Raw genomic sequence first — 22,344 nt, 5'->3', positions numbered from 1 at the left:
ATTACACATTTCCAGAATGACAGTGGCTTTTTCCTCTTAAAAAATGATGGGAGAAGTAAGTCTAATTGTACCTCAATCTAGTTTTACATACTGATTTAATTTTAGACTTAAAAAAATTTTACAACATCCCAACAGCAAAGAAAAAACAAAATAACAAAATCACCTCTACCTCCTCAGAGTTATTTTCTTGTCTTACCCTTCAACTGTGGCAAGTTATCCACTTTGTTTCTTTGAAAATTTAGGTTATTGTTTCTCAAACCATTTTGGCTCTGGAACATTTTTTTCAACTTGAAAAAATATTTACAGGACTTACAGATACTTGTCTTAAGAGTATGAAATGTACCTTGGAGTAGAGGGGGTATTGAAGAAATTTTGAAACAATATAGAGGAAAGGAAGTTTATTTTTATGCTGAAGAAAAATGGTGTATGCAGTAAACACTGTGATATACACATAATTTCTACATTTATTATTTTAGAGAGGAGAGATTTCATTTGCCTAGTTTTCTCCTGGAGCCATAATTCACATTGTTCAAAGATACCTGGGTGATAGAGTGGATGGAGTATTGGATTGGATGTTAGGAAAACCTGAGTATGAATCCTGCCTTAAGTATTTATTACCTGTGTGAACCTGGTGCAATCATTTAAGCTGTCAGCTTCAGTTTCCTCTTCTGAAAAAATAGGGATAATAATAATTCTTGCCTCTTATGGAAGTTATTATTAGGATCAAATGAGATAATATGCAAAATACTTTGCAAATCTTAAAGCCCTATATAAATGTTAGTTATTATATAATTCCTACTATTGTTCAATAATACAAAGGCTTTATAGAAGAAAGTTTGGGAAGCATTGTTCTAATGAATTAGTAGAGAACTTCCTTTGTCCTGTGATTGACTTGATCATGTATCATGGAATTTAAAAAATACATTTATCTAGGTTTATCAGTCACTAGGTAGAGAAACTTTTAAAAATTATCTGAATTTTGATCATATTAGTAAATCTAAATTGTAACTCCATGTGTAAGTGCTCTGTGAATCTATAAGCAAATGTCTGAGTTTTAAACAACTCAGGAAGCTTTCATACAAAATAGAGATTAAATGTCACAAAGCAGTATCACGGAGTCTTTGCATCATTAATTCAGAACTGGAAAGGACCTTAGAGGCTGTGTAGTCTAAGCCTCCCAGTTTCATAGATGAAGAAACTGAAACCCCAAAAGGTTAAAAACTTTGTCCAGGGTCACATAGCTAACAAAATGTAGAGATGGGATTTGAACCCAGGTGCTTTGGTTCCCAGGCTGGCAGTATTTCCACAGCCACATACTGCCTCATGAGGATGATGACAGCTTGCTTTGTGGAGGAGGGACTACACTTGTTATGCTTGGTTTCAGGGAGCAAAATTGAGAGACCAGAAGGTAGGAGTTGTTACAGCAATTGATTTAGGCTTAAGGCCATGGAGAACTTCCAGTTGTAACTATTCCAAAGTGGTATCTGTAGCCTTGGGAGATTAATTGGGATGTGACAGATGGTATTCTTGTTCAGGTACAGGTTGGACCAGATGAACTCTTAGGTCCCTTCCAGCTCATAGATTTTTGTAAGCTGTGGAAGGCATTTTAAACAAACTGGATGGCGTATGGTAAGCCTCTGAAGCTGGATGGAGGGCACTAAGTGTGCTGATGCACAAGCAGAAAGTACTGAAGAACAGTACTTAGGCAAAAGGGATGTGTATAATTAGTACGTGGCCATGCTTGGGAGTTTAGATTTGCTATAACAGGCTGTTGTAATCATGTGCCTCAATAGTGGACATAAAAATGGTGATTCAGTAAAAATGATCCATACTGATATCCATAAATTGCATTGAAATCCACAGAAAGCCAGGAGACATTGTTGCCATGTGGGAGACTGAATAGCTCTCTGAGAGGGATTAGTGTCTCCACAATTGAGGTATTAGTGCTTATTCCTTCCATTAGTAGCATCTTCAGTCTGTCCCTCGAGGCAGACAGGCGTCTCCTGTTTTAAAACTTGCTAGAAGCCTGAAATTTCTTATCGGAACTTTTCTCATTCTTTTCTTTCGCTGATGCAGCCCTCTTTCTTGTTTATGCCTACTGAGATTGCTTCATGGCTACCAGCTATATAGGAGCATTGATTTATTTAGCGCTATTGGTGATAACCCTTCTGTGATCTGACACTTTTCCTGCTGCTGTCTCAGAGGTTACCAGGCACTTTAAATGAACAAAGAAACAAAAAAATCACACCTAATCCTTTGCTCACCATTTGTCTTACTATAGCTTTAGATACTAAACTCTAAAAATACAACCTCTTGTCAATGTTATCACTGTTTCTTTTTCTTTTATCTCCGTAGTCTCAAAAACTTGAAGTCATTCTTGATTTTTTTCTTTTATATCTGTCCTGCAGAGCCAAGTATCTACTCTTTAAAATTCTAGGGTAAGGTAAGTAGATGTTGGGGTATCTCTGCCATAGGCATGAGTCTCTACCTCCATTTGTTAGGGACAAGTGACTAGCACCCCAGTTCCTTTTAATCACTTAATACTGGAAAGTTTTTTGTAAAGGAATCTTTACTTTAAAGATATAGTAGAGTGCATGTATGTTTTCCTCAACCCTCTGCGGCATAATCTTCCTTATATTATCCCCTTCATCTTAGGGTGAGTGGTGATTGAACTCAAAACTTAAATAAGGTCTTATATAGCATTGATTTTACCCAGCTTATGTCCAAGGTGACACCACTGTGAGATGAATCCTTCTGTCAAGAGGGAAGGAAAATGTGAGGGAGGGAGAAAGACAGACAGTGATGTAGAAAGACAGAGGGACAGACAGTGATATAGAAAGGGAGGGATGGGAAGAAGGAGAGAGAATGAATGGAAATGTCTGCCCGCCCCCTCCCCCCCCAATCTGATGACCATATTGCTTTGTACTATCACCCTTGGGGCAGCTACATAGCTCAGTGGATAGAGACTCAGGTGAATTTGAATTTGACCTCAGACACTTACTAGCTGTGTGACCCCGTCTGCCTAGGAGGTAGCTAGGTGGCTAATCACTAGAGCATTGGGCCAGGAGTCAGGAAGAACTAGGTTCAGGTCCAGCCTCAGACACTTACTAATTGTGTGACCCTGGGCAAGTCACTTAACTTGTGTTTGCCTTAATCCACTGGAGAAGGAAATGGCAAACCATTCCAATATATTTTCCCAGAAAACCCCAAATGGGGCCATGAAGAGTTGGATGTGATTGAACAACTAGACAACCATCACCTTTTATCTTTACTTAAATTCTCCCTACTAATCTTTTATTCTGTGCTTCCCCATTTTGATTACCTGGATGACTTATATGAGTAAACTTTCTTCATATACCTAAACCTTCTTCATATACAACTCTACTCTAGATTGCCTTATTCCCCCTGCCACTTAGTTATTTTTTTAATTTTTGAATACATTATATAGTCCTAGAATCATACTCCTGTCATAGATTTTATTTATTCAGAAACAAAGGATCAGTGACACCTATGAAGTCATATTTTCTTCCTTATATTGATCACTAGTTCATCTTGCTTATGTTTTGTACATTTGCATATATGGACATTCCATGGGTTTTATTGCTTATTCCTTATATTTCACTTCCACAGAGAGGCCACCTCTCTATCAGCTATGTCATACTGCCTCTTGTAACACAGCAAATTTAAACCTTTAAAAAATTCCTTTTTCATAATCTCTTTCCTCACCTTGAATTTCTAAAAGGAATCAAGTCACTTTAAATTGGAAGCCTGTAACAAAATTTAGATTGCTTGAGTGGTGGGAAAAGAAAGCAGGGCTCAGGTAGGAGTATTGTATTTCTATAAAGAGCTAGATGTTTGTTTCCTTTTGAGGTCTAGCATGTTAGATGGGAACCTGCAATTCAGTGAATTGGAATGCTGGGATTTCACAAGTCTTCACTCTCTTCATATTCAAGCTTGCTTCTTTTTTTATCACTAAACAAGTCAGGCCAGTTCTTTGAGATATAAAGATGCTAAGTTGTTGCTCTGTGATAATGTCACAAGACTGATCATGGGATAGAGATAGTATTGAAGGAATTGCAATTGTTTCAATAGCAAGTTTTTAGACTCCAACAAATGCTCCTGTGTTCTTGAAAAGTTTTTCCACTTTTGTAAAGTTTTTTTTTCAAAATGGAATGAATTTCTCTTAAATTCTTAAGTGAATTAATTCTTAATTTAATTTTATCCCCAGAATATTTTTTTAATTTTAAAATACTAACTTCATTTACTTTTCTTAACTTGATACATCATGTTTTTATAGAATAGATAGGACTTAACAAATTTAATTGAAATATTTTTTAAGCACCTGCTATGCCTATTACTATTCTAGGTGCTGAGAGATAAAAATGCAATATAAGTAACTTCTTTCTTCAAGATATTTGCATTCTAAGGGTCTGGGGAGCAGGGGATACAACCTATCACAAGACAGTAAATACAAAACAATGTAAAGTAATTTCAAATGGGAGAGAGTACTAATAAGGGAATGGAAGGGAGTGGAGATAGGCCCTTTGTTGGAACTGGCACCAGAGCTGTGCTTTCAAGGAAGCTAGAAATTCTATGAGGCTGAGGTGAGGGGAAAGTAACTCTATCAAGCCCCTATATGGGATACATTTCAGGAAAAGTATAATTAATTGTTAGCAACAAAAGATGGACATGCCCCTCAACTTTGATAACATAGTACTAATGTTATATTTGACCAGAATTTTGTTGCCTTTCCATGTTGATATTATTTAAGTTGTTATAGGCTTAATATCTATTAATTCCCAACAAAAATAATAGTAACAGCCTCATTTTTACTTCCAGTCAGCTATCCAGAGGGGCAGGTAAGTGATTCAGTGGATAGAGCCCTGGGCATGGAGTCAGGAAGACCTAAGTTCAAATTCAGCCTCAAGACGCATAGTAGCTGTGTGATCCTGGTCAAATCACTTGACCTCTGTCTTCCTCAGTTTACTCTTGCATAAAATGAGCAAGTTAATATTAAAGCCCTTAGGCAGTGCCTGGCACATGGTAAACACTCTACAAATGCTTATTCCTTTCCCTTCTTCTTAGATAAAGCCCTCAGGTCTTGCTCACGAAGTTTAATATTAGTAAAATCGCTGTTGAGAATGACTTGTATTCTGAGGCAACTAGGTGGCACAGTGGACCAAGCTCCAGGCCTGAAGTAAAGAAGACCTGAGTTTAAATTTTAGCTTGTTATTATTCATTCATGTCCAGCTTTTTGTGACCTAATTTGGGGTTTTCTTGGCAAAGATATTGGAGGGGTTTGCCACTTCCTTCTCCAGCTCGTTTTACTGATGAGGAAACTGAGGCAAACAAGGTTAAGACTTGCCCTGGCTTACACAGCTGGTGTCTGAGGCCAGATTTGAGCACAGATCTTCCTTACTCCAGGACTAGCATTCTATCCACTATGCTACTTAATTGCCCTTAAGTCTCAGCTTATGTTACCTTACGTGACCTTAGAGTGATCACTTAACTCCTTTTTGCTTCAGTTTCCTAAACTGTAAAATGGGAATAATAAAAGCAACCCATCTCTCATGATTGTTGTGAGGATCAAATGAGATAAGATAATATTTATAAAACACTTAGCACAATATAGTAGGTGCCATATAAAATGCTAGGTATTATTAATATATATTATTATTTCTTATTTTATGTATTTTAAAAAGTAGTTTCAAGGACATATATCTCCTTTGATCTTCATAACACTGTGAGAGGTAACAGAAGGTGGGTCGTGATGAAGAAACAAACAGAACTCAGGTGATTTGCTCAAAATATATAGTTCATCAGTGAGAGCCAGGACCCATTTTATGGTAGAAGAAACTGAGGAAGACAGAGACTAAGTGATTTGCCCAGAGTCACACAGCTTGTAAGTGTCTGAGGCTCAATTTGCACTTAGGTCTTCCTGACTCCAGGCCCTGGACTCTATCCACTGAATCACCTACCTGGCTCTAGAGAGCTGACTGGAAGTAAAAATGAGGTTGTTATTGTTATTTTTTAATGGGGATCAGTATAGTGAGAGTTAGGTCTTTCGACTCCTAGCCTGGTGCTATTGCTAGTCTACCAGTGGCTGAAAGCTTCTAGAGATCTTATCAAAGGATGGCTAACCCTCTTCCCTCTGGACTAGGGGCATTGCTGATAACTGAAAATTCTACAATACTTTTTACCAAGGGCCTTTGCTTGTATCTTCTCAGTGGATCCTCACAAATCTCCAAGATATGAGAATAAAGATAATTAGCATAGCCTCCTTCTAGGTATTTGGAGAAACTTTATTCTTATCTTGTTAGACTTTTTTGGAATTTTCTAAAAACAAAGTTCTGTTTGATTGTGTCTGCTTAATACCAGAGCTGACCTGGTTGATATTCAGGTGCAAAAGGGAGGGTACTATAGGGAAGGGGTGTTTACTTCCCCTACAACTTAATGCCATTTTGGTGTACAGTATTACAATTACAATGCAAAATGCATATTACAGCAAGATCTTGGTGAGAACGACGGCAGCACCTCCCAGGGATTTTATGTACTTTAGGAATAAGTGTTGGGGGATTTTGTAAGTTTTATTAGTAGCAAATGGTCGGTCCCTTTGTCAGCTAGCATGATGTTTCTTTTAGTTTTGCCACCAGGTGGCAGCAAAGACACGCATAAAAGTATTAATCTGTCTCTAATAGTATAAAGCCGTGTAGCTCTCCTTTGTTGAAGAGTATTTTCTCTAAAACAGTAAAAGTATTAGAGGATAGCAGAAGAGTATTTTTTTAATGAATTATTGGATATGTGGATTTGAGTTTGTCAGACCAAAATTTATATCTTAAAACAGATTCTTAACCTCTTTGGAGGTCTTAGCCTACCTTGTCAGTCTTATTAAGCCTATGGATCCATTCTCAGAATATTATGTTTAAATATTTAAAATAAAATACATAGAGTAATAAAGGAATACTTATATTGAAACAAAGATGTATTTTTTTCTGATTGAAATTCATCAATTCCTGAAAAATCTTTACATGAATAGGGATACATGATTTAGGGATGTGTGAAGCCCAGGTTAAGCATGCCAGTTATACAGATGTTGACTTTAAAAAACGTGTATCAAACACTAGAATTGCTTTGTGATTATAAAAATGGTCTTTCAGTGATTGCATTTATAAAGCAAATTATTAAAATCCCTATTAATGAAAAGGAAGTAATGATATAACTGGTATAAAATAGTGGTTTATAAAAATTACATTTGTTGTACTAACTTTTATAGAGAAGGATTACGTAAATGCATTGAAGAGCTTGCTAATGAAAAGAATCCAGTGGTGAATCCTGTCAGGTCAAAATTGTTTGTTGCCATATGAATAAACAGAATTTTTTATTTGCAAATTTGAATTTTCTTAGATTTCATTAGAATTTTCACTAATACTTTTTAAATAAATCTGTTCTGGAATTCATAATATGTAAGTAGTAATTTCTTATGTTTGCATAGTACTTGACAGTTTACAAAATACCTTTTTCACAGTAATCTTGTGATGTAAGTAGTGCAAATGCTGTTATCTCCATTTTTTAGATGAATAAGCCAGGGTTTAGAGAGATCATACCTTTCTCCTTCTTATATGGCTAGTAAGTGTCAGAACTGCATCTTGAACCATCCTCTGATTCCAATTTCAGTTTTCTTTCCATAGACCAACTCTTTCAACTACCAATCTATTGTCAAGTGGTGATCTGTGGCAAATTTTTACTACTAAGTGGTCTTACTAAATTCTATTTATTTGTATTTTTACGATTATAAATTGTTTATAACAATTATAATTGTATCTATAAAATATATTTATAGATCACTCATCCATAACAATTATTGAATTATTTCTGCATTCTTTATTATAATATGTTTATTTGTAATTTTCTGTTTATTTTTCCTGGACTTGTAATTTCATCAGTATGGGCAACTTCAGGTTAGGAAGTTTATTTTAACCAAAGCATATCTGCAAGTATTCTTTACCTTATAAGCTTAAAGAGTTAATTATCTGGCGTACTTGGAGGTTAAGTGATTTGTCCAGGTAATACAGTCTGTGTCAGAAGCAGGTGCTCTCTACCACTGTAGTAGCTTTTTATGGTCAAGATGAGTCTTTCTGATGCCAATCCCAGCTCTCTATCCACTCTACCACCTAGCTGCCCTAGTAGCCATTTAATAAATGTTGAATTGATTTAATCAATGTACTGCCACAGAACTCTTTATTTTTGGGTTAACAAGAAGGAACAAGTAAATGTTGAGGTGGCAAAGGAAACATCCATCCTTTTAAAGTAGTTCTGTTGCATGCTTTGCAAACTTTGAGGTACTGTGTAAGTATTAGCCTTTATTGTTTTCACCCTTTTTTCTGGAAAGGAATTATATACAGTCTTTATCTCTTCTATGGGTAATGACCATCTTATAAGCTAGCACTCCAGGAAGAAAAAGAATAATGTTGGGATGAAAGACTAATTCATACAATTTTTAGAATCTTGGAATAGTATGGAATGGTATCTATATAGTACAAGGATGACCCCGAATTATATGTGACAAGGTACCTTTTTGCATAATAGAGTTCCAATATTTCAGAAAATGGAAAATATATTAGAATCATAAGGAAATATCCTTAATGGGAAAAGAGGTGGGTATGTGATTTAGATATAAAGACTGACACTATAAGCAAACGGAGAGAGCAAGGAATAGCCTACCTGTCAGATCTGTGAACATTATGAAATGAAAAACTAATAACTTTGATTACATTAAATCGAAAAGTTTTTGCACAAAGCCAATGCAACTAGGATTAGAAGAGAAGCAGAAAGTTGGGAAACAATTTTTACAGCCAGTGTCTGTGATAAAGGCCTCATTTCTAAAATACATAAAGAACTGAGTCAAATTTATAAGAATTCAAGTCATTCCCCAGTTGATAAATGGGCAAAGGATATGAACAGGCAGTTTTCAGATGAAGAAATTAAAGCTATCTATAGTCATATGAAAAAATGCTTTAAATCACTACTGATTAAAGAGATGCAAATCAAAACGACTCTGAGGTACCACCTCACACCTATCAGATTGGCTAACATGACAAAACAGGAAAATGATAAATGTTGGAGAAGATGTGGGAAAATTGGAACACTGATGTATTATTAGTGGAGTTGTGAACTGATCCAACCATTCTGGAGAGCAGTTTGAAACTATGTCCAAAGGGCTATAAAACTGTGCACAACATTTGATCTAGCACTGCTACTTCCAGGTCTGTCTCCCAAAGAGATCATAAAAATGGGGAAAGGACCAACATATACAAAAATCTTCATAGCATCTCTTTTTGTGGTGGGAAAGAACTGGAAATTGAGGGAATGCCTTTCATTTGGAGAATGGCTGAACAAGTTGTGATATATGAATGCAGTGGAATACTGTTGTGTTACAAGAAATGATGAAGAGGCAGACTTCAGAAAAACCTAGAAAGACTTATATCAATGATGCTAAGTGAAGTGAGCAGAGCCAGGAGAACAATATGCACAGAAACAGCCACAATATGCAGTAACTTATTTTGATAGACTTAGCTCTTTCTCAGCAAGTGAGGCTCTAAGACAGCTCCAAAAGACTCACGATGGAAAATAGTGTCCACATCCAGAGAAAGAACTTTAGAGTCTGAATGCAGGTGGAGGCACACTATTTGCTCTCTTTTTTGTTGTTATTTCATTTTGTTTCTTCCTTTTTGTGGTTTCTCCCATTGATTGTAAGTCTTCTTTATAACATGACTAATGTGAAAATGTATTTAATATGAATATATATGTAGAACTGACGTCAGATTGCACACTATCTTGGGGAATAGGAAGAAGAGGGAAAGGGAGAAAATTTAGGACTCAAGGTGTTATGGAAGTGATTGTTGAAAACGAAACATAAATTAATTTTTAAAAATGTGAAAATAGATCAGAAATAGAAAATTCTTCCCTGTGTTCAGAAGGGGAAAGAAAAGTCAGCTATAAAAAGCAGTCTGACTTTTTTTTTTGAAACCAGCAAAATAGAAGTAGTTACTGTGAGATGTGTGTGTGTGTGTGTGTGTGTGTGTGTGTATGTGTGTGTGTGTTTGTGTTTTCTGCCAGGAGTCATAGTTTTCAATCTTTGCTTGGAAAGGGAACACATTGCATCATCTTCTTTTGCCAATAAAGAAATGTAATTTGTAGAAAAATTTCCAGAATTGCCTTGGGAATTAGAATATCACCCTTTCCCCATCCTATAAGTAAATGAATAGATGATGACAATTGTAAAGTATTTAAGTCCTATGAATAAATCACTCATTTCAAAGGAAAAGGGGATACAGGATTTTTTTTCTCTTAGAAATGAGTGAAACCTCACTACTCTGAAGATGGGTTTAACACCTTGTTTCCATTTGATATTTTATTTATGCATATATAAAACTGGAGGGCTTGCCCTTTACTGGAGAGCTGACACTCTCTGATGAAGCTGTTGTGAGCTATGGGTACCTAGGGGTAGTGCTATTTTTAACTTAAATTCTCTTATTCTGTTTAACTTTCATAGTAAGACAGAATGCAAACAAGCACCAAAAGCAAAATACTACCCTGTAACTACTTTGGGAGGATTGACCTATTTACATATTTTATAATCTTGGTATTAATTATGGAAGATTTGCACTATTTGCCTCAACTGTAAACATTCATATGCCAATTTACCATTACCATAAGTTCTGTATCATTGCCCAACAGTCTCTTTTAAACTCTAAGTAAAAAAAAATGAAAAAGATTAAGAAAGTTTGTAAGAAATGTTTCTGAGCCTTCATAATTCTGATCTGCCATGTTTAGATTTGTTACACCATTACAGGTGTAACAAAGAAGTTAAATCCACAATGATCTGAAAATCTTTTACCCATTAGTTTTCATTCTTTCCTTATAACACAGATGAGCTGAGACACTAAAAAATAGCAAAATTGACAGAATCGAATTTCATCTATCTTGTCCAACCCTAAGTGATAGAATATATTTACATCTCCCAATTTTTTACATGATTCTCCAACAGCCCTACAAGGCAGCACAAGTATTATCGTACCCATTTTAGAGATGAAGATATTGAGGCTAAGGGACTAGTCACACAGCTAATAAATGGAAGAGCAGGGGAAGCTTTGGAGCCTGTTTTGTGTAGCTTCTGCCACCTGCTGGGTGGATTTAAAAAACAATTAAAATAGAGCAGGGCAATGCTAGGCTTGGAGTCAGAAGGAGCTGAGTTCAAATTCAGTCTCAGACACTTACTAGCTGTGTGACCCTGGGCAAGTCATTCAACCCTGTTTGCCTCAGTTTCCTCATCTGTCAAGTGCTCTAGAGAAGGAAATGGCAAACCACTGCAGTATCTTTGCCAAGAAAACTCCAAATAGGGTCACAAAGTACACAAATGAAATGACTAACACAAAAATAGGGCAATGACATCCAGCTGTGATAGAAATGAGGCAGTTTGGGAAGAATAGGATCTGCTTTCCTTGTCTTTTGGTCATTATTTGTAAAGTATTAGAATCTCAGTTAATCTGCTGATAACTGAGTGAAGTATTAGGGCATTGGAGCAGTAACTAGGAATATTTTTACCTAGGACAAAATCAGAAGGAGAAGGTGAAGGGATAGTGGTGACTTGCCCAAGGTCAAATATCTAATAAGTGGAAGTGCTGGGATTTGAACCTACAACTGCTGATCCAGTGATTTTTCTGCTCTACCATATCGCTTTGTTTGTGGATGTAGAAATTTCAGCTTAGAGAGGTTAAGTCCAGGTCACATATCAGGTAAATGGTAGAACCAGGATGATATGTATTTTTAAGTAGCTGAAGGACCATCGTGCATTAAAAGGATTGGGTTCGTTCTGTTTGATGCAAGAGGATTCATTCTTTCTCCAGAAAGACAGATTTAGACTTGAAGAAAGGGGAAAAAAACAAACTTTTTTAACAGTTAGATCTGCATAATAAGTAAATGTGAAAATTGAGGCACTGCTAGTGATTAAAGCAGTTAGTGAATAAGATTGCCAAAAAAAAAAAAAAAAAGCAGAGGGTAGAGAAGAGGAAAGACTCCGAATAGAGCCTTGAACATCTGACTTAGGGAATCAGGAAGAAGAACCAATGAACAAGAGAAACAAAAAAGAGGTTATTGGGGACAGCAGAATGAGATAAGGTCATTGAGGAAAATGTTCAGTAGTATCTAATAATGCAGGAGAAGTCAATATGAAAAGATCTTTGATTTACTCATAACGAAATCATTGGTGATCTTTGAGAAAATAGGTTCAGTAAAATGGGGGAGGAGACTGAAAGTCAAACTGTTCAATAAATGGCATGGATATGGAAGCATCAAATAGAAGGAAAAAGTTGGGGCAGCCAATTGATTGAAGTATGATTGAAGAAAGTTCTTGAAGGAAACAATGTAAATTGAGAGTGAAGGGGGTTGTGTGTGTGTGTGTGTGTGTGTGTGTGTGTGTGTGTGTGTATTATAACTAAGTCCCCGAAAGGTAGAAGAAAATGGAATCAAGGTGATAGGTAGAGGTACTAGATAGGAAGTTGAATAGGAGATTGATCTCCATAAATTCCAAAATTGCTTACAGCTCTAGAATTAATGGAAAATTAGTTCTGAGTAATAATTCAGACATAAAACCTACCTGCTGAGATTTAGTTCATAGCTAAATTTACATGTATTAAAAATACTAATAAAAATAGTTTTGATTCAGGTGAATTTGAAATAACATTTTTTAAGCAGCAACTGGACTATTTGTGAAATGGAGACCTCACTGAAAGAGAATTCCTAGTACAAAATGGACTTTCTACATTTTTTGAGTGACTATATCACTATATTCCCTATTTCATGGCTCATTGTGTCATTTTGATTATACAAAAAACTTTTTATTGATACAATAAAGCAACATTCTTCACAAAATAATTTATTGACTTGGATCTTTTTTTCCTCATTCTTTCTATTAGCTGCAGAAATACAAAGATCTTTGAATCAACTTGGAACACCTCAAGACTCACCTGAATTAAGACAACAACTGTAAGTGTTTTTTTTTCCCCAACAACCAAAGAATATCCTTGTCTTTTTGCAATATAGTGTGTTATTTGCAGTATATGCTATTTAGGGCTTAGTTTAAAGAGAAGTATGTATGAAATGAAATGCAAGCTTTTCCATTAAAATCCATTATTGCTCTTTTATAAAAAAAAAAAAACCACATCATTCCAAAATTGATTGCAAAGTTTATATTTGGGAAATGTTTTAGGATAAGCTGTTGTAACAAATGATTGTGATACCCATGGACCTTAGCGGACCTTTACTTTTGAAACAGTTGGTTTCAGGCTCTTAGAGTAGGACCACAGGCTTCTTGGGTCACCTCAAGGGCAAGTTCTCATCTAGTTCTGGGACTTCTCTGAAAAACTATCTAGAAGACTTCTGGTAGGTTCCAGAGAAGGCCATTATGCCTGAAGGGGCCAAAGGGCTCTTTCTTTATGTAGGCTGCTATGGATTTGATGGGTAGAAATTAGATTCTGTGAAAAGATCTAAAGGTCACATGGCAGCATTCAGTGGATAATGGGAATAAATGACTCCTTTTTCCTACCCTCTTCATGCCCAGAGAGGGGTAAGGGGCAGCTCGTGGCCATGCCACTAATTACACCCTCAAATGTTTCTTGCCACCTTCATACATTTTATTATTGTGATAGTACATCACCTTACAACTACATGGTGGGGGTTTGTTCTGCCCCAATGTTGCTTTTGATGCTATAAGTCACCAAATTTTTAATTAGTTGGAAACATATTAAATGTGAATAATCCTAAGAAAACTTCTGGTTTAGTATTATTAGTGTGTTCAAGAGACTGTATATATAGAAATATATATATTCTATATATGGAATATAGAAAACTATTTGAGATAATGGGGGATTCATTCCGTATAATACATACTTATTATCTTCTATATTAAATTGTGAGAAAAACAAACATTGATTTGATATTTGATTCCATTCTGTAATTGGCTCTATTCTGTAACTACCTGAGACATGTTTCTTTGTCTCTGAGTTAAGTTCAGAAATTCATGAGTCCAGAAGTTCAGTTTTCCTCTTCTGCATTAAGTTTTAAAAGTTGTTTTCCTATAAATCTTTTTAACGGAAAGAAAACCTTTATCTCTGTACCACTAGCTGCCCTTGTACAACTAAAAGAAATCTGTTATCCTTGAAGGGTACAAGTGGATGCCAAGGAGTCTGATATACTATCTCTGCAACACTGGCTGTCCTTCAAGAAAGTGTGATCTGTTATCACTAGGACACTAACCATGCAGGTGGACACCACCAGTGAGCTTTCCATAACAACAAGATGGAAGGAAGCATTATTGCTAGCCCTGCATTCCAGATTGCCATCCAATCATATTGTTTCCCATCATCTCTGGCACTTCAGACTTTGTAACCAATCATATTGTTTTCCTTCTGTAGCTTCCTGTTCTTTGTTCTCGTGTGTTTTAAAAAACTATGTGAAGGCTAGTAAGCCCCATCTTGTGGTCTTGGCTTGGAGTCCAAGATCATTTTCTTGTTGGCTACTGGTCTCACCAATAAAATGAACATGCTCTCAACTTTATTGCCTCATTTTACCTTAATTTTTCAACAAATGTAAGGTCCTTATGAGTAGAGATTGTGTCCTTCATTGTAATTTTGTTCCCAGTGGGCACATACTAGGCACTTAACAAATATTTATTCATTGATTGATAGGTGGGGTCCAAGTCTGGGAGTCAAGATACTTGTTCCTTTTCTTTCTTCTTAACTCCCATGGATAAATCACTTCCCTACTCAGGGCCTCAGCTCTAAACCTCTAATGTTCTCTCCCAAATCCAGTGTTCTATGATTCTAATAAGATTTTATAAAGTTCAGATAATTTTAGAAATGATTTTTCAGAGGAATGAAGATCTCAAGTAAATAAATTTTGCATTTCCTAGCCAATATTCAAATCAAGAAGTAAAACCTATAAGGCAGAGAAAAAGAAGAGGACAAGCAGTAGGGCCAAGTGTGACTTGACAATTTGACTGTCACCTATTTTGATACTATCATCTTAAATATGTAGTAAGAGGTAACTGTGCCAGGCACCATATTAGGTGCTGGAATCACTATTAAAAAAAAAAAAAGAATTCCCATCCAAAAGAAATTTAAACTTTATTGAGGGAAAATAGCATGTATGTTGAAAATTAAATACAAAATATATTCAGAGTAGACACAAAGAGGTGGAGGTGGAGGCAATAGAAAAGAAAGAGTGTAAGGAAAGTTTGAATTTGCAGTTTTAGGGGAAAGCTTACGAAAACAAAGAGCAGCTAGGTGGCACAGTGGATGAAGCACTGGGCCTGGAGTCAGGAGGACCGAAGTTCAAATCTAGCCTCTGATACTTACTAGCTGTGTGACCCTGGGCAAGTCACTTAACCCTCTTTGCCTTGGTTTCCTTATACGTAAAATGATCTGGAGAAGGAAATAGCAAACCACTCCAATATCTTTGCCAAGAAAACCTCAAGTGGGGTCACAAAGAGTCACAACTGAAATAACTGAACAACATGAAAACAAAGTAAAATTTAATGGGAGTGATGCATTTTATGTTTAAAGCTATTTCAATGAAGCTAATAAGAAATTGAAGTCTTAAATGTTTAGAATTGAACTTTAATAAATTACAGGATTTTATAATTTTATGACTTCTAAAAGTTGAAAGATGAAGTCAGATTTCAATCAAGATTAGACTTTACCACTTCCTTTCGATTCATATCTATGAATCTATTGTATGCAGGTTTAAAGAAGGAAGGGATGTATATAGCTCCTTCAGGCAAGCCCCTTCATTTTACAGATGAGGGAGCTGAGCAAGATCCAATTCCTTGTCAAGGTAACAAAGGGAAGGTAGCAAAACCAAGATTGTGACCAGTCTTCCAGCTCCAAAACCAATTATATCCTGTCACTATCACCAGAGAAAGACATTTTTCTTGTAATTTTTCAGTTTTATCAGGAATTTTAATATGAATAGTGTCTAGAACTGTGTCAGGCACTAGGGATAAAAAGGGAATGAATGAAATAATCCCTACCTATAAAGAACTATCATTCTAATGTAGGAGATACCAATTACATATGAGTAGGTACAAAGTAAATTCCCTGTGCTCTATCTCAAATCAGAAAATTACTGTTCTTCATTCAGTTAATTCTGTTGAAAACACTAATATATAAGCCAGCAGTTCTCTTAGGATTACTCACATTCAACATATATTCCAACTTATTAAAAATGCATTCACATCTACTGTCTAAAGTAGTATTTGGGGCTGAATCAAAAAAAAAAAATCCACCATCTAAGTTGTAAGGTGCTGGAATACCACACAAGTAAAATGTATTTAAGTGACAAGAAATATTTGATTCTATGCTTCTTAGAAGTTGTTTAAGCAATCTTTCATCTTTTTTTCCCCATTGGACTTTCTTAGCATGATTAGGAAATGCTGACAAAACTTCAGCAAGTTGATTAACATTTTCATGTAGCAACTCATCGGTCACCTGTCTTGTGTTTAGTTATGCATGTGGCAATGAGTGGAAACCTTTCCCAAGAATTTTTACCCTGGGGCCTTGAAATTTAATCAGAAAGTTTCTAAACTGAAAAAAGGAAGATGAAGGAGAAAACTACAGAGAGAATTCCATTAGTGATTTCCAGAAATTCACAGAAGTAAAATACCAAGAAATTTAATAAAATCATATGAACTCATATTTGTCTGTAGGCAGATATATCTTGACAGAAAAAAAAAAGATGAAATCACAAGCCCAACAGAGAGGTATGACATATAGTGATAGTGGACTTCAGTTACCTCTACATTTATCGAAACTCTCATTACCAACAACAGAATAGCTAATAATTGCTTTCCTTTCCTTAATGATTCTTTTATCCCTCAAAAGATAAAAGACGTATCTACTAGGAGTAATTTTATTCTGGGTTTGATTCTCAACAAGGAGGAAATAATTTTGGAAGATGATGTTACTGATAACATGGGTGAGGAAAGAGACCATTCCACATTAGAATTTGTGCCAGAGAAAGAATATGTATAGATGTAATATTAACAGATATAGTTTTGTGCACCCTAGATTATGGGAGATTAGGTTTCAAAATGTTGAAATAGAGAAAAGGTAGGGACCTTGTGCTGAATTTTTGACAGGGATGTTAGGCTGGGAAGAATGAGAAACTCTCAAGAATGAGGAAGACGCAAAGAGAAGAAAAAAGAAAACAAGTCTAAAGAGATTGGTGACGATTAACTGAGAAATCTTCAATCATCTTAGATCATTTTTAAGGACATACTCAGAAGATAGAAGCAATAGCAGTTAACGGAAGGTGGTCTCAAAAGAGTGCATTGGTCCTACGATAATAGTAACAGGTTTAGCGAAGCCAAGAATGAGCTGGCAAGGAAACCTAAGGACCAAAAGGTATTTTTAAAAAGTTATTTTGGGGAAAACAAAAGAGTGAAAGAGAAGATGGAACCACTGTTAAAAGTGAATATATCAATAACAAGTGACTAAGAGAAGGAAGAGCTGCTCAAGTCATATTTTGTTCATTTCTGCTCTGGCTAGCTATATATAATGTATATGTATGTATGTATATGTTTATATATAACATATATACATATGTACATATATGCATATATATGTGTGTGTGCCTCTTTAAACTTCACAAAGCATTATCCATTTATTAACTCAATTAATCTTCAGCCCTGGAAGAAAAATGCTATTATTATTTCCATTTTAGGGATGAGGAAACTGAGGCACAGACAGGTTAAATGACCCCATGGCTCTAAGTGTCTGAGGCCAGATTTGAATTTAGATCTTCCTGACTCCAGGTCCGTCACTCTATATGCTGTGCCACCTAGTTTCTTTGCCAAAAAAAAAAAAAAATCTTTTCACAGAAAATGACAGAACAAAAAGGGCTGATAAAGACTGAGACAGACTTAGATTCCCCTTGATGAGCTCTAGTTACCTAGTTAAACCCACCCTCCTAAACTTCCCTGTTTGTATCCATTCTTGCAGGTTTTCAGATTTGGCATTATGGGCAACCCCTCCCTCTCCCTCACCCTGTCTATCTAATCAGCAGCTAAATCTTTCCATTTCTAGTTCCACACTATCTGTTACATCTACCCCCTTTCTCTACTCACACAGCTGTCACATTGATTTTGGCTTTCTTCACTTCTCTTCTAGACTATTGCGGTGGTTTCCTAATTGGTCTCTCTGTCACGCCTCTACCTACTCCAGTCCACCTTTGAGAAATAACTGCCAAAGTGATTTTTCCTTTCCGCAGTTTTACTCATACCATTTCCCTACTCTTTAAACTTCAGAGACTCCCTACTTATTCTAGGATAAAATAGAATAAACTCCTGTTTAGCTTTTTAAAGCCCTGTATAACCTGACTCCAACAAATCTTTATAACCTCACTGGAATTATTCCCCTGTTCAAGTGCTGCAGTTCTGCAGTCTGGCCAGATTCACCTTTTCTGTGTTCCGTACATGCAACACTCCATCTCCCATCTTTGGACTTTTCATTTACTCACCTGTTTCTCATGCCTGGAATGCTTTGCCTCTTTGTCTTTGCCTCCTAGAATCTCTTTGTTCCATCAAGATATACCTTCAGTACCACCTTCCACACAAAACCTTTCCTGTTCCCTCAGCTGTATTTGTTTGTGTCCTTTCCAGACGCCTCTTAATATCAGTGTCTTCTCTGGGTAGAGTACCCCCAATTTATCTTGCATATATCTTTTTTAGTCATTGTTTCCCCCATTAGTCTGTGAGCTTCTTGAGAACTAGGGCTGTCTTTTACTCTGTGTGTGTGTGTGTGTGTGTGTGTGTGTATATGTGTGTGTGTGTGTGTGGTGTATTAATTCTCTTTATTGTGTCTGTGTGTGTATTTGTCCTTTCCCTCATTAGAGTATAAGTTCCCTAGAAGCAGTCATTGTTTCATTCGTTGTACTTGTATCCCCAGTGTCTGGCATGATACCTGCCACACGGTACATGGGTCAGTTAATTATTTGTTTATTGACTGAATTCCTCAAAAACTTGTAGAGTATATTCTTAAAGGAACAGCTAATAAACCTCTAGAGAAGATGTTAAGTCTTTCAAGAACAAGGTAGGCCAGACCAACCCCATTCCCTTGATGAGAGTATTAGATTGGAAGATAAGGGGAATGTTATGCCTAGACTTCAGTAAAGCATTTTTTAATACCTCAGTTAACAAGGAGATTCCCTGGGGTGTCAGGTGCTCCCAGCCAATGTTTCAAAAACTACTTTTATACTGTCTTTGTCTAATGGGTCCAGAATTAGGTCTCAGATCAGTCTATCTGGGGGCAAAGTTAACCCCAGTTGCCTTAGGCATGCACCAAAACTTCCTTGCTCATAACAGCCCTGACTAGTGTTGTTAGAGTGTATATGTAGAAGGAATGAGTTCACTCATGCCTCCCTAGTTCCACTGTTATCCTGAACCACAATGTTAGTCATCATCTTACATTCTTCACAAGGTAATTTAAGTCTTTTATCTTTGTGCTACAGTTAATTTTCTTCCAACGCTGCTTAAATCATATCTGAATATTTTCTTTATATATGTATATACATACATATTTATTCCCAGTTTTTATTGAATTCATTTCCCACTCCTTTCAGACATCAAAATATGCAACACTATCAACTTTAGCAGTTAACATATTACTTTTTCTGCCCCCATTTGCACTAAACTATTCCATATGAAAAGGGCATTATCTTAAAGGGAAAGTACCTTATGTTAGGCTGCATTGAGAAGAATAGTATCCAGGTAAGTAAGGGAAGGCGATAAGAGTATCTGCTGTGGTCAGATTACATTTGCAATGTTATGTTCTATTCTGGTTACTACATTTAGGGGGAAAAAAGTTGATTATCTAAGGAGTAGTCTAGATAGTGAATTGCCTTGAGATCATTACACCTAAGGAGTAATTTAAGGAATAGGACGTTCTTTAGTTGAAGAATGAAGATGAGAAAATTAAGGTGGGACATGATAGCTTTCTACAGGTATTTGAAGAACTATCATGTGGAAGAGGGTTCTTGGCCCCAGAATCCAGTAGAAGAAACAATTAGATGGTAGAAGTTTGAAGAAAACTATTTCAGTTCCATTTAAAGAATAACTTACTAACAGAGATGTGTAGAAGTGGTCTGCCCTAGAGACAGTAGTTTCACTCTTACTGAAGTTTTTTAAACAAAAACTAGATAGCCTCTTCTTAGAAGTATGAGGCAACATAATGTAATGGATCGACTGTTAGACCCAGAATCAGGAAGTTGTTGATGTTGACCTTGAGTGATTTTAGTCATGTCTAACTCTTAATAATTTTCTTGGCAAAGAGACTGGCTCAGTTTTCCATTTCCTTTCCAGCTCATTTTATAGATGAGATAACTGAGGCCAATAAGGTTAAGTAACTTGCCCAAGGTCACACAGCTATAAGTGTGTGAAGCTGGATTTAACTCAGGTCTTCCTGACTCCAGGCTCTGCGTTCTTTCTACTGTGTCGCCTAGCTGCCATGGAATCAGGAAGACCTGTATTCAAATCCTCCCTTTGACACTCTCTGTGGGATCATGATCAAATCTTTTAGACTCTTTGAGCCTTCATTTATTTATCTGTTTAATGTCAACAGTACAGCCTCTCCCTGGCACATTGAGATAATGCATATAAACTTTTTAGCAAACTTTAAAATGCATAAGTCAGTTATCATTATTATTACCACCAAGTAACCAGTTATAGCCAACTGGAATACCCCCCTGGCACATGGACAGCTGCTAAGGCCATAAATATATTGTAAAGTTACTGGACATTCATAAATATCATAACTTTGAATTTTCTAGTAGCATTATGGTTTCCATTTGAGCCAGTCTAACGCAAATAATTTAGTCTTTAGAAATGCAGAGAAAATTAACATTGAGTCCATGAGTACCATAATGGTTTCCATTAGAACTGCAGTCCAATTCATAATAATTTAGTCTTTAGAAATTCAGTAAACTTCCTGAATGTCTTCATTCTGGCAAACTGAACTGTGAGATCCAAGACTTAGGAACTGTTGGCCGGCTGCAAGAAGAATTACCAGGTACAGTTCAAAAAGTTACTTAAATGCACATTTTTATCACCCATTCTCCAGCTCCATGTGCTCTTTTGCCAAATTCTCATCTCTTTACAAGTTATATTTTGCTTTTCTCAATGTCTCCACACAGATAATATTAATGCAGTCTTTACTATTAACAAACATTACACAAATAAAATGAAAACTTAGTCTCTCTGAAAATATATAGGAAAAAGAGAACTGGACGGTGAATCATGAGGCCTGACTTTATTGCAGGCTTTGTTACTAACAAGATGCTTTATACTCAGGTAAGTCATTTGTCCAATCTGACCCTTAGTTTCTTTATCTGTAAAATGGCAGAGCTGGTCTAGGTGAACTCAGAGGTCCCTGCCACCTCTGATGTTCTCTGGTCCTTAGGTTACTAACTAGTTTTTATTTCTACCTTGCAGTGATTAATAACCGTAAGCAGAATAGACACTCATTATTTATCATATAATAGACCTCGTAGTATGTTTTTTCTGCAGTCTTTTAGGGCCCTCTTTAAACAATTCTTATGTAGAAAATCACTCATTGGAGTTGGTTTGGACAGCAGAGTTGTTGACTTAAATGTATTCCTGGACTCTTTGACTATAATAATTTTGTTTTTTCACCAGGCAACAGAAGCAACAGTATACAAACCAACTTGCCAAAGAAACAGATAAGTACATAAAAGAGTTTGGATCTCTGCCTACCACTCCGAGTGAACAGGTATCAATCAAGCTTTTAGAAATATTTAGACATTTTAGACGATTACAATAAAATAGATTATTGAATTGTGTTGTAATTTATTTCAATAGTATATTGCCCATCATTTTTTTTTAATGTTGTTGCAGGTTAGTTCACAGAGAAAAATAATTTATTTCTAAGCAGTGGCCCTAATCCATTATTAACCACATACATGATGCTTCTGTTCCTGGTTCACCAAACACTTTGCTTTCAATCCTTACAGATTAGGGTATTCTTTACTTTTTTTTCTGTATTGTTTTGTCTGTATACTGTGAAGTTTGGAAGGTGTCACCAAGATAAGTGATTGAGTGTTTGTCTTTAATAAAAAAGTTCTTAAACCATTTTGTAGTATTTAAGAAGTTAACAACAATTAGCTTTTGCAAAGAAAATTCAAGTTTGCAGAGTTTTACAAATCATCTCATTTGATTCTCACAATAAATCTGTGAGGTAGATGCAATCACTATTCTCATTTTTCAGAAGAGGAAAT

General features: G+C 36.0%; 1 protein-coding gene across 3 annotated transcripts in view; it reads left to right on the top strand.

The window, feature by feature from the left end:
• Positions 1–22,344, top strand: part of STX7 (syntaxin 7) — a 59,271-nt gene that overhangs the window by 22,172 nt on the left and 14,755 nt on the right. For all 3 annotated transcript variants that reach the window (XM_072643353.1, XM_072643352.1, XM_072643351.1), the window contains 2 exons: positions 12,975–13,044; positions 21,746–21,839. In XM_072643353.1, the coding sequence (XP_072499454.1) occupies positions 12,975–13,044; positions 21,746–21,839 (164 nt within the window). The remainder of the gene's footprint in view (positions 1–12,974; positions 13,045–21,745; positions 21,840–22,344) is intronic.

This window comes from Notamacropus eugenii, chromosome 2 (genome assembly GCF_028372415.1).
Source record: "Notamacropus eugenii isolate mMacEug1 chromosome 2, mMacEug1.pri_v2, whole genome shotgun sequence".
NCBI classification, from domain to species: Eukaryota; Metazoa; Chordata; class Mammalia; order Diprotodontia; family Macropodidae; genus Notamacropus; species Notamacropus eugenii.
Note: the sequence above shows the minus strand (reverse complement) of the source record. Positions and strands in the feature narration are given on the sequence as shown.